Source organism: Poromitra crassiceps (assembly GCF_964638095.1).
Source record: "Poromitra crassiceps genome assembly, chromosome: 12".
In the NCBI taxonomy this organism is placed as follows: domain Eukaryota; kingdom Metazoa; phylum Chordata; class Actinopteri; order Beryciformes; family Melamphaidae; genus Poromitra; species Poromitra crassiceps.
In genome coordinates, this window is record NC_139632.1 from 22,817,218 (window position 1) to 22,831,533 (window position 14,316).

The 14,316-nt window shown below is 41.4% G+C and overlaps 1 protein-coding gene across 1 annotated transcript; it reads left to right on the forward strand.

The window, feature by feature from the left end:
* Nucleotides 1–779: 779 nt before the first annotated feature.
* LOC310786089 (sodium-dependent phosphate transport protein 2B-like) lies at nt 780–5,746 on the forward strand (the record flags this gene model as incomplete). Its single annotated transcript, XM_083647271.1, has 12 exons — nt 780–822; nt 909–1,043; nt 1,154–1,282; nt 1,574–1,717; nt 1,888–1,999; nt 2,123–2,318; nt 2,867–2,962; nt 3,356–3,461; nt 4,233–4,400; nt 4,693–4,809; nt 4,971–5,095; nt 5,198–5,746. The coding sequence occupies 12 exons, from the start codon at nt 780–782 to the stop codon at nt 5,744–5,746; spliced, it is 1,920 nt and encodes a 639-aa protein (XP_083503397.1).
* Between the last annotated feature and the right edge of the window lie 8,570 nt (nt 5,747–14,316).

Sequence of the window (14,316 nt, forward strand, 5' to 3'; positions counted from 1 at the left end):
TGCAGGTGCGTAAGGCTGCTGCCATCATTAGGCGATTATCCTTATCGATAAACCCAGATGACCGGCGCTATGGAATTACTTGAAGAGCTGTCTTTCTGACTTATAGCTTACCTTTTTACACTTTGGAAGAAATTGCCTACTTTATCAGAGGGAGAAAGCTATAGGGAAAGCAAGATATTTATATGCGCAATTAGGCCTACTTTAATTAGTGCTTTAATTCACTTGGAGACCCTAAATCCTGTTGATAAAGTGAAATTCGCTGCCTGTTGCTGGCTTTTGTGTTTCTATATTGGCAGGACGTCTTATTTTAGTCTCATAATCTTTGAGATATTAAATCTCAGATTATGATACTAAAAAAAGTGATCAACCTATAATAGAAAGGTTATTTTGCCTGAATTTGTCTTTTTCTCTATTCATTGTAAAGCACTTTGAGCTGCATTTTATGTATGAAGTGCTATATAATGCTATAATAATGTCTTAGTGATATGATTTATTATTATTTATCTTGTCTATAGATTGTAACAAATACTATTTTGATGACAAGCACAGGTTGATATCAAAATAATGTCAGGAAATTAAAATGTTACAATATAAGCTCGTTTTGTGCATTTTGAGAGGGGGTGCTGGTGTAGTCTATAGTTACACAGGTGCAGCATAATATCTACTTTAGCCCAAGCTTTTGCTCCATCATTAGACTTCAAATTAAACGCTGCCAGGCCCTGCTTTTTCTGTTCTTTTTCAATTGTTTGAATGCTTGACTTCTGATTCAGCAGATAGCCATGGCTCCAAGGCCAGAAGTGGGGAGCGATTCTCCCTCTCTTGGTATGTTCTTTTCTCTGGGATGGTTTATAGATCCTCTAACAGTGTTGATACCACCTCTTCTAACATGTCTCCCTTCTCTCCAATAGACAATAAAAACACTCCGACTAAAGATGTGGCCATCCTGCCGGCTTACTCCACAGTGGACCTGGTGGATGGAGATCCAGATGCTGCAGATCCCTGGGATCTCCCGGAGTTGAAAGACACCGGGCTCAAGTGGTCAGGTGAGGCATCTCGCCATTCTCAGTGCACAGTGATTTTAGCGTAATGGGGAATGCCCTGACGTCTTCGCAAAACCTGCTGCTCAATCAATTATTTTACTTTTTGTTAACAGACCTGGACACCAAAGGAAAGCTAATGAGGATCGGGACAGCTATAGTGAAGTTTGTCATGCTGCTTGGATTCCTCTACATGTTCGTCTGCTCTCTGGATGTTCTCAGCTCTGCTTTCCAGCTAGTCGGAGGTAACTTGAACCTCTCTCAATTCACACAATGTTTATTTGATGGCATTTAATATCTTGATTATTAGTGGTCAACACAGCATAATTGCATGGGATAAAAGTCAAGTGAAGATAACTGGGGTTTTGATAAAGATTGTGACAGGGATTGCTGTCACTGCAAATTTAGTTAATTTGTTTGATCAGGCCACAAAAATGTTAGCGTTGGTGGGCCTGTCTATTCTATGTACAGTAATGTGTGAGTGTGTATGGAGTAGTGGCTATGTTTTTGACCTGAGGATGTTTGTGTGTGCACAGGGAAGGCAGCTGGTGACATCTTCCAGGACAATGCCGTGTTGTCTAACCCTGTGGCTGGCCTAGTGATCGGGGTGTTAGTCACCGTGCTGGTGCAGAGCTCCAGCACCTCCTCTTCAATTGTGGTCAGCATGGTGTCCTCTGGATGTACGTATGTGTAATCACACACAAATGTACACACACTCGCAGGCAGGCACACACACACACACACACACACACACACACACACACACACACACACACACACACACACACACACACACACAGAGCCATACTTTATTATTATATATTAATATCGTGTAATTTAATTTCTGTAGTGCTAGATGTCCAGTCTGCAGTGCCGATTATTATGGGTGCCAATATTGGAACATCTGTCACCAATACAATTGTGGCCATGATGCAAGCGGGAGACCGAAATGAGTTCCGCAGGTAAGTGTGTAAAGTGTGTAATGATAACCTGCCTTTGACATGTCTAAAATAAAAACAATGGTACAGTAGTATTATGGAAAACAATGCTGAAACTGATATTCAAAACAATATTTTTCCTTCCAGGGCATTTGCTGGTGCTACGGTCCATGACTTCTTCAACTGGCTGTCTGTGCTGGTACTTCTGCCCTTGGAGGTCGCCACAGGGGTTCTGTACAAACTCACCAAGCTTATGATCGACTCCTTCAACATCCAAGGTGGAGACAATGCCCCCGACCTGCTCAATGTCATCACAGACCCGCTCACCGACTCCATCATCCAGGTACAGTAGCATCAGTGAGACTGAAAAATCTCATCACTAAAGAGATGGAATTACAACATAACTAAGGCACTGAGGGAAGTCTGTGTAGAGTAGAGGTAAACGCACACGCCTAACACAGCTGAGAGCCGGGTTCAATTCAGCGGTACTTCCGGCTTGGTCAGGCATTCCTACAGACACAATTGGCCGTGTCTGTGGGTGAGAAACCAGTGGGGTATGAGTCTGCTCTGCACTAATGCTTCCACTGCTCAGTTGGGGCACCTGTTCGGCGGGAGGGGAACTGGGGGGAATAACGTGATCCTCCTACGCGCTGCATCCTGCCGGTGACACTCCTCGCTGTCAGGTGAAAAGAAGTGGTTGCTCGAATCGGCAGAGGGGGTTGAGCAAAGATCAGAGAAAACAACAACAAGGCACTGACACACTATAATGATCAGATAAAAAACTACAGGCATGAAAGTTGTGTATGACTAAGAACTTAGACCAACAAATACATTAGATTCGAAGAAATGCCTCACTGACATATTCTTTTTGTCACATTTGTGTTCCCTTAGCTGGACCAGTCTGTTATCAGAGACATTGCCACCGGTGACGCGTCAGCCAGGAACAAGAGTCTGATAAAAAAGTGGTGTGAAACTGAGACCAACGTGGTAAGGAATCAACAAGCTTCACCAAATGCAGAGATGATAATTAGTTCATTGTAGTTTGCCACACATTGAACTGAACACATCTGCTCTGATTTACAAGTTTTCAAACAGTAAAAACAAGATAAAGCTGTGGTACGAGTTTGCTATCTTTTTACAGCTGCTTTTTTTTCTGTTAATGATTGTCGCTGTTGTATCCCGATTCCCGGCCACAGGGATTCTGTCAAGGTGTATTTTACAGTATAGAAGGTGGACTGTTGTGTGTAATAATTTAGAGATTATAACGGTGGTATGATTACCGTGGCTCTGTTAAATTCTGAACTATTGTGCATTTGCTTTCCTTGGCCTCGTATACTTTTACATTCAATGCCTCTTCTGGTGTGCATTCTTTTCTCCCAGACTTATTTTAATGTGACCGTGGAGAACTGCACAGGCCTCTGTTGGGTGGAGGGCAACCTGACCTGGACCCAGAAGAATATGTCTGAGACCATTTACCTCAAGAAATGTAAGCATGCCTCCATCGCTGAATAGCCATGATCGCAAAAAAACGGCTACAAAGCCATTCTGGATTACTTGATCTACCAAAGCCCTGTGAAATATGAGCGACTCATTCTGCCACAGCAACCCTCCTTCATCCAGACCTTCTGATATAGGGACAATGACTACCATTGAGTTCTTATACTGACTCAGCAAATGTCCTCCATTGCACTGCCTACCTGCTCAATAGGTCTATTCATGGTGTCTTGCCGAAGTACCTGAGTCCCACATGAGCATAAAATGGACCACTGCTCTCAGGTCTTAGACAGCCAATTAAAGCAAATAGTTTGGTGCTTGCTTCTAAAATAGCCAAACAAAATGAGCCCATCTCTCTCCTGTTTGCTCAGATCAATCCATGGCTTTGTGCAATATACCGCCCTGCTTTGGGTCATCGGCCGTGGGACTGCTAAGTGCTGTATGCTCAAATTAAAGAGACCGCTATCGGGGGAGACAGTAGTTTCCACAGAATACCATTCTTATTGTTTTATCAGCTTCATTTATCAGGGAAGGTTTGTTAAGTCCATTTTATGAAGTGACTCATCCACACATGAGGCTATCTTTAGATGCCGTAAAATGCAACCAGAGAGGGAGAGAGAGAGAGAGAGAGAGGCCATTTTAATGCTAAACATTCCACAAGACGATATCTTTAGCTGCCGTAAAATGCAACCAGAGAGGGAGGGAGGGAGAGAGAGAGAGAGAGAGGCCATGTGCTAAACATGTGCTCGCCTGTCCATTGCAGGTGCGCATATCTTTGCCAACGCTAACTTGCCTGACCTGGCGGTGGGCCTCATTCTTCTCGCTCTGGCGTTGTTCGTCCTCTGCTCCTGCCTCATCCTCATCGTCAAGTTGCTCAACTCCATGCTGAAGGGACAGGTGGCTGTGGTCATCAAGAAGGTGCTCAACACAGGTACGTGACCCAGAACCTCTCTCTCCGTTCTCCGACAGAACCTCCTGTTTGATAGTCAGCATCTCTCCTGCCGTGGTGGTGCTTGATGAGCAACACAGGTAAAGAAGCCTCTCTGTGGCCTCTGGCTCACCTGCAGGTTCCTCCGTCCTGTTGTGTGAAGGAGAAACTCAGGCACAAGAACTAAACGGAGATCCTCGTTTGCTGTGTGTGTATAGTGTGCAGTGCATCAGATCATACTATATGTTCACTTCATCAGGTTTATTGCTCGCCTCCTGTCTTTCCGCTTGTCTAGATTTCCCGTTCCCCTTCGCCTGGGTCACTGGCTACATTGCTATTCTGGTGGGAGCAGGAATGACCTTCATTGTACAGAGCAGCTCTGTTTTCACCTCAGCTATAACTCCCCTTGTCGGTAAGTCGCTTTCTGTCCGTTTTTACCTAATCATTAAAATCTGTTCACCCAGTATCATCGTTTTGACATTTGGAGCTGAAAGACAACTCCATACAATGTACTGTATTCAATATCTGGTGACATTTTTAGCGTATGTCTTGTCACAAATTGCTTTTTATCAGGTATTGGTGTCATCAGCCTTGAGAGAGCCTATCCTCTGACACTGGGGTCAAACATTGGTACGACAACCACTGCCATCCTTGCTGCTATGGCTGCTCCTGGTGACACACTCGCCAACTCACTGCAGGTCGGTTACAAACAATAGAAGGTGACTGTACGTTGTGTGCCTGTACGTTGTGTGCCTGTATTTCCTCTCCTAGCCTTGATTGAATCTTTGTGTTCCTTCTAGATCGCACTTTGTCACTTCTTCTTCAACATCATGGGGATCATGCTGTGGTATCCCATCCCCATCACACGCATACCCATCAGGCTGGCCAGAGGCCTGGGGAACCATACGGCCAAATACCGTTGGTTTGCTGCGCTCTACCTCTTCCTTTGCTTCCTGGTGATGCCTCTGACCGTATTTGGCCTGTCAGTGGCCGGCTGGCAGTACCTGGTCGGCGTCGGCGTGCCAATCGTTGTTTTGGCAATCTTTATCATCGTTGTAAATGTGATGCAGTCTCGCTGGCCCCGCTACCTGCCCAGTGGCCTACGCAACTGGGACTTTTTGCCCCGGCCGCTGCACTCCATGGCACCCTGGGACAGCCTGGTGACGGGTTGCTTGGGTTGCTGTCACAAACGTAAGTGCTGCAGGTGCTGCAAGTGCTACAAGTCCTCGGAGGATGAGACGATCAGGAAGAACAGCAGCAAGAGTCTGGAAATGTATGATAACCCAGCAATGTCTAAAGATGAGGAGGCTGGGGAGACCAAAGAGACTGTCAAAGCAACGCAACTTTAACATAATCATTCCATGTTAACTGCTGTATGCATCTACAAGAGATACTCTATGCAACATGCAAATATGCAACAACCTATTTATAACACGCTTGTAATTGTTCACCACTCCATATTGATGATTCATTCCCCTTTACTGGATGGCATCCACTGTAGTAAACACTGTAAAAGCATCATGCTGGAGAATATCGCCAGAAGTGTTGAGTAGACACTTTGTATATGTTTGAGTCTAGAACCTATAGTAGCTGTGCCTGTGATGTTGTTTTATGTTTTCAATGTATTGTTCTGCAGTTCTAGCTGATTGTCTGTAAAGCAGGAGCTATGGCGTAAATATGGTTGGTTCAGAATGTTCAGAATTGTTATTTTTATAATTATTTTTTATGATATACTATATATATATGTGAGGCATTGGGTTTATTGCAGATTACATGATGAGATGTTTCATGTAGCATTTGAATATTTGTTATTCAGTATTTAAGAGTATGATGTTTGTAAATAAAAAAATATTATTTGTAAAAGTGTCATATCACTTTTATTGTCAGGGTTCTATTAGGGTTCTATAAGTCTCGCTTGCCAGCCTCTGCAAGCGAGACTAGGGTTCTATCATCTCAGCATTTGAAGGTACATTATTATACTAGTGAATCCTAGGCTCGCCTGCTGAGTGGCCTCGCCCGCCCTGCCGCTCGCCGAGCTGGCCCTGCACCTCGAGTGTGCCCGCAGCTCACTGATGATATCACTCACTGATGACATCACAGTAATGTCACAATGCCTATGACATCATCAGTGCCTATGCCATCATCAGTGATGTCATAAGTTGAATCTACTCTTATGACATCACTATGACGTCATCAGTGATGTCATAAGATGATTTTGCTCTTATGACATCACTATGACATCATCAGTGGGCTAAAAATTTAAACAGAACAGAGATTGCCCACTTGACCCTTTTATATAGATAGATAGATAGATAGATAGATAGATAGATAGATAGATAGATAGATAGATAGATAGATAGATAGGCAATAGCTTGATATGTATTGCCTGAAGCCAAAGTAATCTAGAACTATTGATATATAACAATAATAATAATAAATTTACTCAGAAATCCGCCCTGATACTGATGGGCTTGCATACACTATGGATCAGAGGATTTACTAGATTCATTTGCTTTGAGAAAATGACAGTGGCTTGATGAAATTCTGTAGCAATAGCTGTCTGCTGGCTGGCCTATCAGCTTGAAGAGAGGGACTTTGCCTGGTCTTGCAGCCCTCTGACTTCCTGAGACCATAAGAGTCTGCTCCTCCCACACACGCCACGTATCCTTTAGTCTACACCTCTACGCTACACCTCTACACCATTAGCTGTCTATTAGTTCTTATCTACTATCTCTATTTATGAGGTCCAGGAGTGCCCAGTGGACTCGGCAGTATAAAGCTCATCAAGCTATTAGGCTACACACTTGTACTGTGGACAATGCTGATATGCACTTATGTAATACAAGCTTTTTCTACACTGCATTGTGTTTCCAGTAGCTTGAAATGCCGTTTTAATTTATATTGCAGGCAAATGAATGGGAGTGGTATGTTAATGATTTCAGGTCCAGATCACTTCAAATCAATCAACAAGCCATGGTGACACCATCAAGTCAATTAAAGGTAGGCTGGTCCTAAGAAAACAATCAAATAATCAATTGACTCCTCTCTTACATAACATGAACTCAAGTTTATAAAACATTTATAATGCCTAAACAACATTCATGATTACTGATTCAACCCATTTGACAGCTTTGATTTGTGCATGATTGAACTACCTGATTTTTGCAGCAATGAAATAATGTGTCAATCAATATATAATCTGGACATTATCTGAACACCTAATGAAAGCTACGTAAAGGCCCAAATCAGCCTTCATGAATGTGCCATGAAAACAGCTGTTCAGGAGTTCATGTAAAGTGTGACCAGTTTTATCTTCAGTTTCAGTTGTTATATTTAGAAGAACATTTGCTCTGCTTCTGTGCGTTCCAGCCCAGTCCACTTGTGTCGCATTTCCTGCCTCAACTTGAACCCCAGACACGTTTCTGGTGTTACAATGCAGAACGCAAAGATGGAACAGGAAGCAGGCTATTAAATACAATGAAAATAATTCATTGTGTAAGGCAGCACATATAATGATATCTAGTAAATTGAGTTGAGTCAACATCATAGAGTCAGATAGCTTGTCTACTTGTCTGAACAGCCCTTTTCTGCCAGACCAAATATGACAACCCAAGCACGAACACCAAAAACCTCAGTATTTCCAAAATCAAACTTCATTATCATTTAGTATTACCAGTGGCTACTGGCTACATGTTGCCAATATACTGTGAGGCTGTTACATTGCTGTAGACTAGACTGGAAAAACGACAAAATGAATATCCTTTAATCATTCAATATGAAATTAAAATATCCATCTACTGTACAGTATCTATCCATTCCACATTCCAGTTAGATTAGAAAGAAATAATCAAACCGAGAAATTACTTTGTTATTGCTCACAGCAAAGGAGACATCCAGTGATTGTTGAAGGCTTGTAGCTGTAAATGTTGCTTACCCTCATCACCCTAAACGTTAGCTGCTAACATTTTTCAACAAAATGGCTCAGGATTGTTACAAAGTTTCCAAAAGGGTTTCCAGCATACAGTAGCTGACTGGGCTATTGGCTTGCAGAAATGGCAAAATTCACTTTGAGAGTGTTCTTAAGAGACAGACAGCAATTATAACTGATATGATACAGATGAAAGAACATGTTAAAAGCATATTTTTAGGTGTTTTGCCAGTGAGATCATGCTGACCTCACACATTGAGCCCTCTCACTGTTCAACTTGCATAACTCCCTGGTTCTCATTATTCCCTTTCTCTTGTGAGCTGAGCTCTGATCATCTTTGCATGAGATTTGTAAATGTAACAGAGTTAGTTTGGTTCCCACTTTCTGTCAAGCCTAACACATTTGATGCCGTCGAAGCCAACACTGGAGTGTTTACCCTCTGTTCACTTTGTTTGGCGTGGTGCGAACAGCCAGATGGACTGGAGTGTGGACCACCAGCCACTCTGGTCACAACTGAGAGGTTTCTGGCTGCTGAAACTAGCAGCACATTGAGCAAAATGAGAGGCAGGGGTAAACAACCACGACAAAGGTCCTGGGCCACATTCAAACCCAAGATGTCACAGTCACATGGTGCATCTGACAACTGAGCCACCAGGCGCCACGTGCTCTGTGTAATTCTAAGTGAGTTGACACACTTGTAAACACAAAACGAGCATTTGGTAAAAAGACCTATTATCTGAATATCTTGGCAATGATTTCAGTGCTGGCAGGCTACACCCCTCGCAACACGTGCTGCACCAATAACCAGTGTTAACCATTAATATTGTGCATGTTTATGTACATGAATGCAAGTTTTTGTTTTTTGTTTGTCAGTTTCCATTTCCAGATTTAAAAAAAAAATCTGATACCTAATTATTTGAAGTCCCAGGTTTGGGTTAGGTTTTGGTCATGGTTAAAATAGAAAACCTATCGCTATAAATTAAAACTTCTCTCATAGTAGAACGTTTCTTGGTATTAGAATTGAAACCATATGCAACCATGCTGATAACGTTACCTCACATTCTAGATTGAAAGAGTTTGTGAGATGACATTATCAGGATGCTTTTAACAGGCTAAATGTACCCATCTACCACACCGACTTGATCCCTTACTTTTCAATGTGCTACTTCAATGTCAAACTTGACCAGTTTCTAGTCGTTTCTCCACGCAGCCTTTTTGTGCAAAAACGTTTTTCTCACACTTTTTAGTGCAGGCATTTGCATTTTCAGACATTGTGTTTGGGAGTCCATTCATTCTGCAGGTTCTTCAAGTTAGGATTTCTAATACCGTTTTTAATGCCAGTTAGAATTTGATATGGATAACAGTAAAAGTCCAATTTTAATTTCAATTTAAATAAATGTGACAATGAAAATATGTCAGAATAGGTCTGTATGACTGAGCTGATACCTCACTGTCATGAACTGTATTGAAGACCTTTTGTTATGAGGCCTTGAGCGTGGATAATATAATGTAATTTAATACTTTTTCAGGACCTGCAGACAGACAGCCTGTTCTTGTAGCAGTCAAAAAGCAATAAAACTGAAATACCAATATTCTAGGTCACACCAATCAGTCTGTTATCAACTCATTAAAGCATCACATGGCAATGCAAACGATCAGTCGCTGCATAATAGGGGTGTGTAGAGAGACGTCATTATCTGTATCTTGCGTAATAGAGGGGTGTGCAGAGAGACGTCATTATCTGTATCTTGAGATGACCCTCCCACTCATGTTTCTGTGACTTGCAGGAGCGTGGTGGGTGGGGTCATCGTTAAGGCTGATTGGGTGCACCTAGGCCCGTGTAGCCTACTCCTTCGCTTTAAAAAACCTAAGATCATTCAGTGTGTCTCTCCTCCCTCATCATTTTGTTCTGTTCTTCTGTTTAATGTAGTTTGTATTGTCTAGTTATTTTCACCTTAGTTTTAATCAATAAAGTATTTATTTATTCTGCATTTTGCCTTTATTAGATAGGACAGTTTAACAGGAAAGTTAGATGGATTCGAACCCGGGACGGCCATAGGGAGGACTAAGCATTTATGGTACACGCTCTACCCACTGCGCCCAATAAATTATTGTTTTAACATTTACTTTGGAGTATGACTCCCTACTTTGTTACTTCCTTGAGATGGGTGGTAACTGTACGAATGCACTATAAGCCCATACAAAGCATCGTCTGTCTGTCACATGGATTAAGAGAAGAACCTTCCCTGGCTCGACTCGTGTCATTGCCATTCTGTTAACTGTCTCACACATCAGAGTGTCCTGTACAGCAGCCCTGTAAAAAAATAAGTCAGACACCTACAGGCCTTTTTTTTCGTGATACCAAGCTGTGAACAATCCAGCTGAGGCTAAGGAGTCGAGGTGTACATTATATTGTATTTTGCCCTGTGTAACTACCCCACAGGGCAATGAATTGCACTTAATATTTCAAGTCCTCAATAGATTTATTGTTTGCTGATATGAATATACAGTAGGCATTGCCAGGATAACACTTGTGATAATAATCATAGTTCAGTAGCCTAGTGCACTACAGCACATTTTTATGACCTGGTGACCAGTGTTGGGGTTGTTACAAAAAAAAAGTAATGTATTACACATTACTCGTTAGTAATTTATTACACATTATTCGTTACTTTAAAAAAGTAATGCATTACTTCACTTATTTACTCCCTGTAGAAAGTAATTTGTTACACTATTACTCGTTATATTATTTTTGTGTTACATCGCCCAACCAAGCCGGCATACACTGAGCTTGGGCATCATTCTGGCTCCAGGGGTCTTTCGTTAAGATGTGTGTTAGCATGTTGCCTTTGCAGGTGCTTGAAGAGATCACAATTGATGTTGTGTTCACACTCACAGCAGTGGACAGTTGTTTCTGGCCTGGTCACATTCTTGTCCATAGATTCCGCACAACAAATTCAAAGTAATGTGCATATCTCTACTCCCCTAAAAAGTTGCAGACCGCTCTGCCATTTTTGTGTCTGCATGAGAGGAATAATGTAACACAAGTAATGACATCATTGTTTGATTAGTAACTGTAATGTGATTATTGAATTTAGGAACCATAATGCCTTACATTACTGCATTACAGACCAGTGTTGGGCAAGTTACTCAGGAAATGTAATTAACTACTTATTACGCCATTAGAAATGACTAAAATTACTTTACTTACTTGGTATCAAAAATAATTTGTTACGTTACTCGCTACTTTACTATTACTTTACTGTTTAGAGAACTGAATCCACTTATTGGAACAATAATTAACCTTACAGGAGGAGTTAACAATCAGCCAAACTACATACTTTTTATAGGACAAAAAACTAATTGCGTTCTGGCAACGCAGTAGTCTTTCATAGCCAGACCTATCTCCACACTTCGTCTTAGCGCTGTGCCAGCGCTTGATAAAGTAATGCAGTAACTTTAAGTTACTTGGATTATAGTAACTCTAATAACTGTTTTGGGAATTGTAATCCCTTACATTACTAGTTACTGGGAAAGTAATAAAATTACAGTAACTCGTTACCTTACTTTAATGCCCAACACTGTTACAGACAAATGTCATATGATTACAGTAATACTTTGTATACGTGTTATCCCCAACACGGCTGGTGACCTGGTGTGACCTTATGTCTGGGCCTTTATACTAACTAAATCTGGCAACACTATTCCTCAAACAAGGAAGTCAGGCTTACAAGTTGACTTCTGCTCTGGTTTCCTTAGTTTCTCAGTATGTGAAGAATGCAGGTTAACAACAGAGGCATCTGAGGTGAACAGTCAGCCTGAGTGAGGTATCACTGCAAATACAAAGTTGAACTCCCCATACTGAAAGGTAGTGTAGCACCAATGACCAATGGTTTTACAGCGATAGCTAGGCAGGTTAGTGTGATCTTGCATGTGCATGTGACCGTGCAATGGATGCACTTAAGTGTGCACCAGTATTGTGTGTGTGTGTGTGTGTGTGTGTGTGTGTGTGTGTGTGTGTGTGTGTGTGTGTGTGTGTGTGTGTGTGTGTGTGTGTGTGTGTGTGTGTGTGTGTGTGTGTGTGTGTGTGTGTGCCTTGCTTAGAGCTGTATCTGTCTGGCCAAAATTATCTTCTTGATTAATGAATGGTGCCTAATAGTGTGACCACAGTTATTGACCGCAGTCATTGATCTTAATGAGTTTGGGAACACTCACTGCAGTGTTATTCCTGACTGAGGTGCAACAACACCTAGAAAACTTGATAGTCTGCTTGACGTAAACTTTTTTGTAACCAAAATATTTCCAAATAGTTTGTGCATTTGTCTCTATCAACAAAGGGGTTTATCCATTCTTACCCAATGTTTGGACTAATATCAGTTTATCAGTTTTGGTTATTTGGCTAAGCTGCTGGTTTCTCCTGCCAGCTGTGCGTGTTGTTTCTGCTATGGCTGTGTGCATGCTGAAGTCACATGATGGCTCTTAGCGGCAGTGATTGGTCACAGTGCTAATTGGGACTAGCAGAATAATTTAATGGAAAGTCAGTGAGGGTGCTTATAGTACAGCAGCTGTTCTATGATATTAAATTAGATGTTTACATGTTGCTGAATAAATGCTATGTTGGAAACTAAAATAACAAAGCGTATGCAACTGTACACAATTAATTGTGCAGCCATACTCGGGTCAGAATCATAAAATGCGTTCTTTGCATTTTTTGAGGTTTACTGATAGCATACATGCATAATAATAAACATAATGCCAGTGGGGCTGAAACCACAGGACTTTGACACTTGTACAAATTAAATAAACCGATGTATTCTTGACAAGAAGGCACTGGCAGTCAAAGTTTTGATCCCATCCTGTTGCCCTCCAGCCTGATGCTTGAACAGCAGGTTCAGTGAGAGTTTAACTGAACTGAATATCAATGTACAAATAGTTGTAAATTTGTTCATGTTCAGGTTCATGTAGGATGGATTTGATGGTAGCCAAGGTGACTGAGGTGGGGGGCGACCTGTTGTCGGCCAGCCAGTAACTGAGCCGGTGTCTCACTCGACCCTATATGTTATTAGATCTTATAGTATTTTATTTATTTTATTTATTTTATTTGATTATTTTTTAAAGTATGTTTTTTATTAGGATTTGATGGGTTTATTTATTAATAGCACAAATTGTCTTTTATCTTATTTTATGCTTATTTTTATTGGTTATTCACTGTGCCCCACTTTCCCATATCATTCTCCCCCCTGCGTGGCAGGCACACCCACGCATTACCCTCAGACTCTGACAAGTGCTTGTGGCACTCACACTATCACACACTTACACACATCCAGACATACACACAACAGTACACATTTTATAACAGTCATCACGAGGACCGCAATGGAAATAAGCTGTCAGCTTTATTGCGTTTTTATCCTTTTGATAATGGTGGGCCTGTGTATGTATATATGTATGTTGTATATACTGTGTATTCATTATCAATAAAGAACTCAATCAATCAATCAATAAATCAAATGTGAGATTCTGCACTAATATTAGTCTGATAGCAATGAACTGAAAGACAGCAGCACCACAACTCAAGCTTATGGTCACATCCATCAGTATTGTTATCAACTCATTAAACAATCAAATGGAAATTAAGAGGATCTGCCACATGCCTTTCAAATACTATAAGCCCAGGGTGTTGATCAAGCATAACCTCAGATTCCCTTTACAGAATCAGAATCATCTTTATTGGCCAAGTGTGCACATAAAAGGAGTTAGGCTCCTTGTTTGCGTAACTCTTATGTACTCACAGTCACACACACACACGCACGCGTGTGTGTGCGCACACACACACACACACACACACACACACACACACACACACACACACACACACACACACACAAGGTATGCACAGGCTAAAACAAACATTTACATTAGCTACTATATATACAATAATAACTGTGTGGAAAAAGTGTCTAAATACCACCACAATTAACACTAAATAAC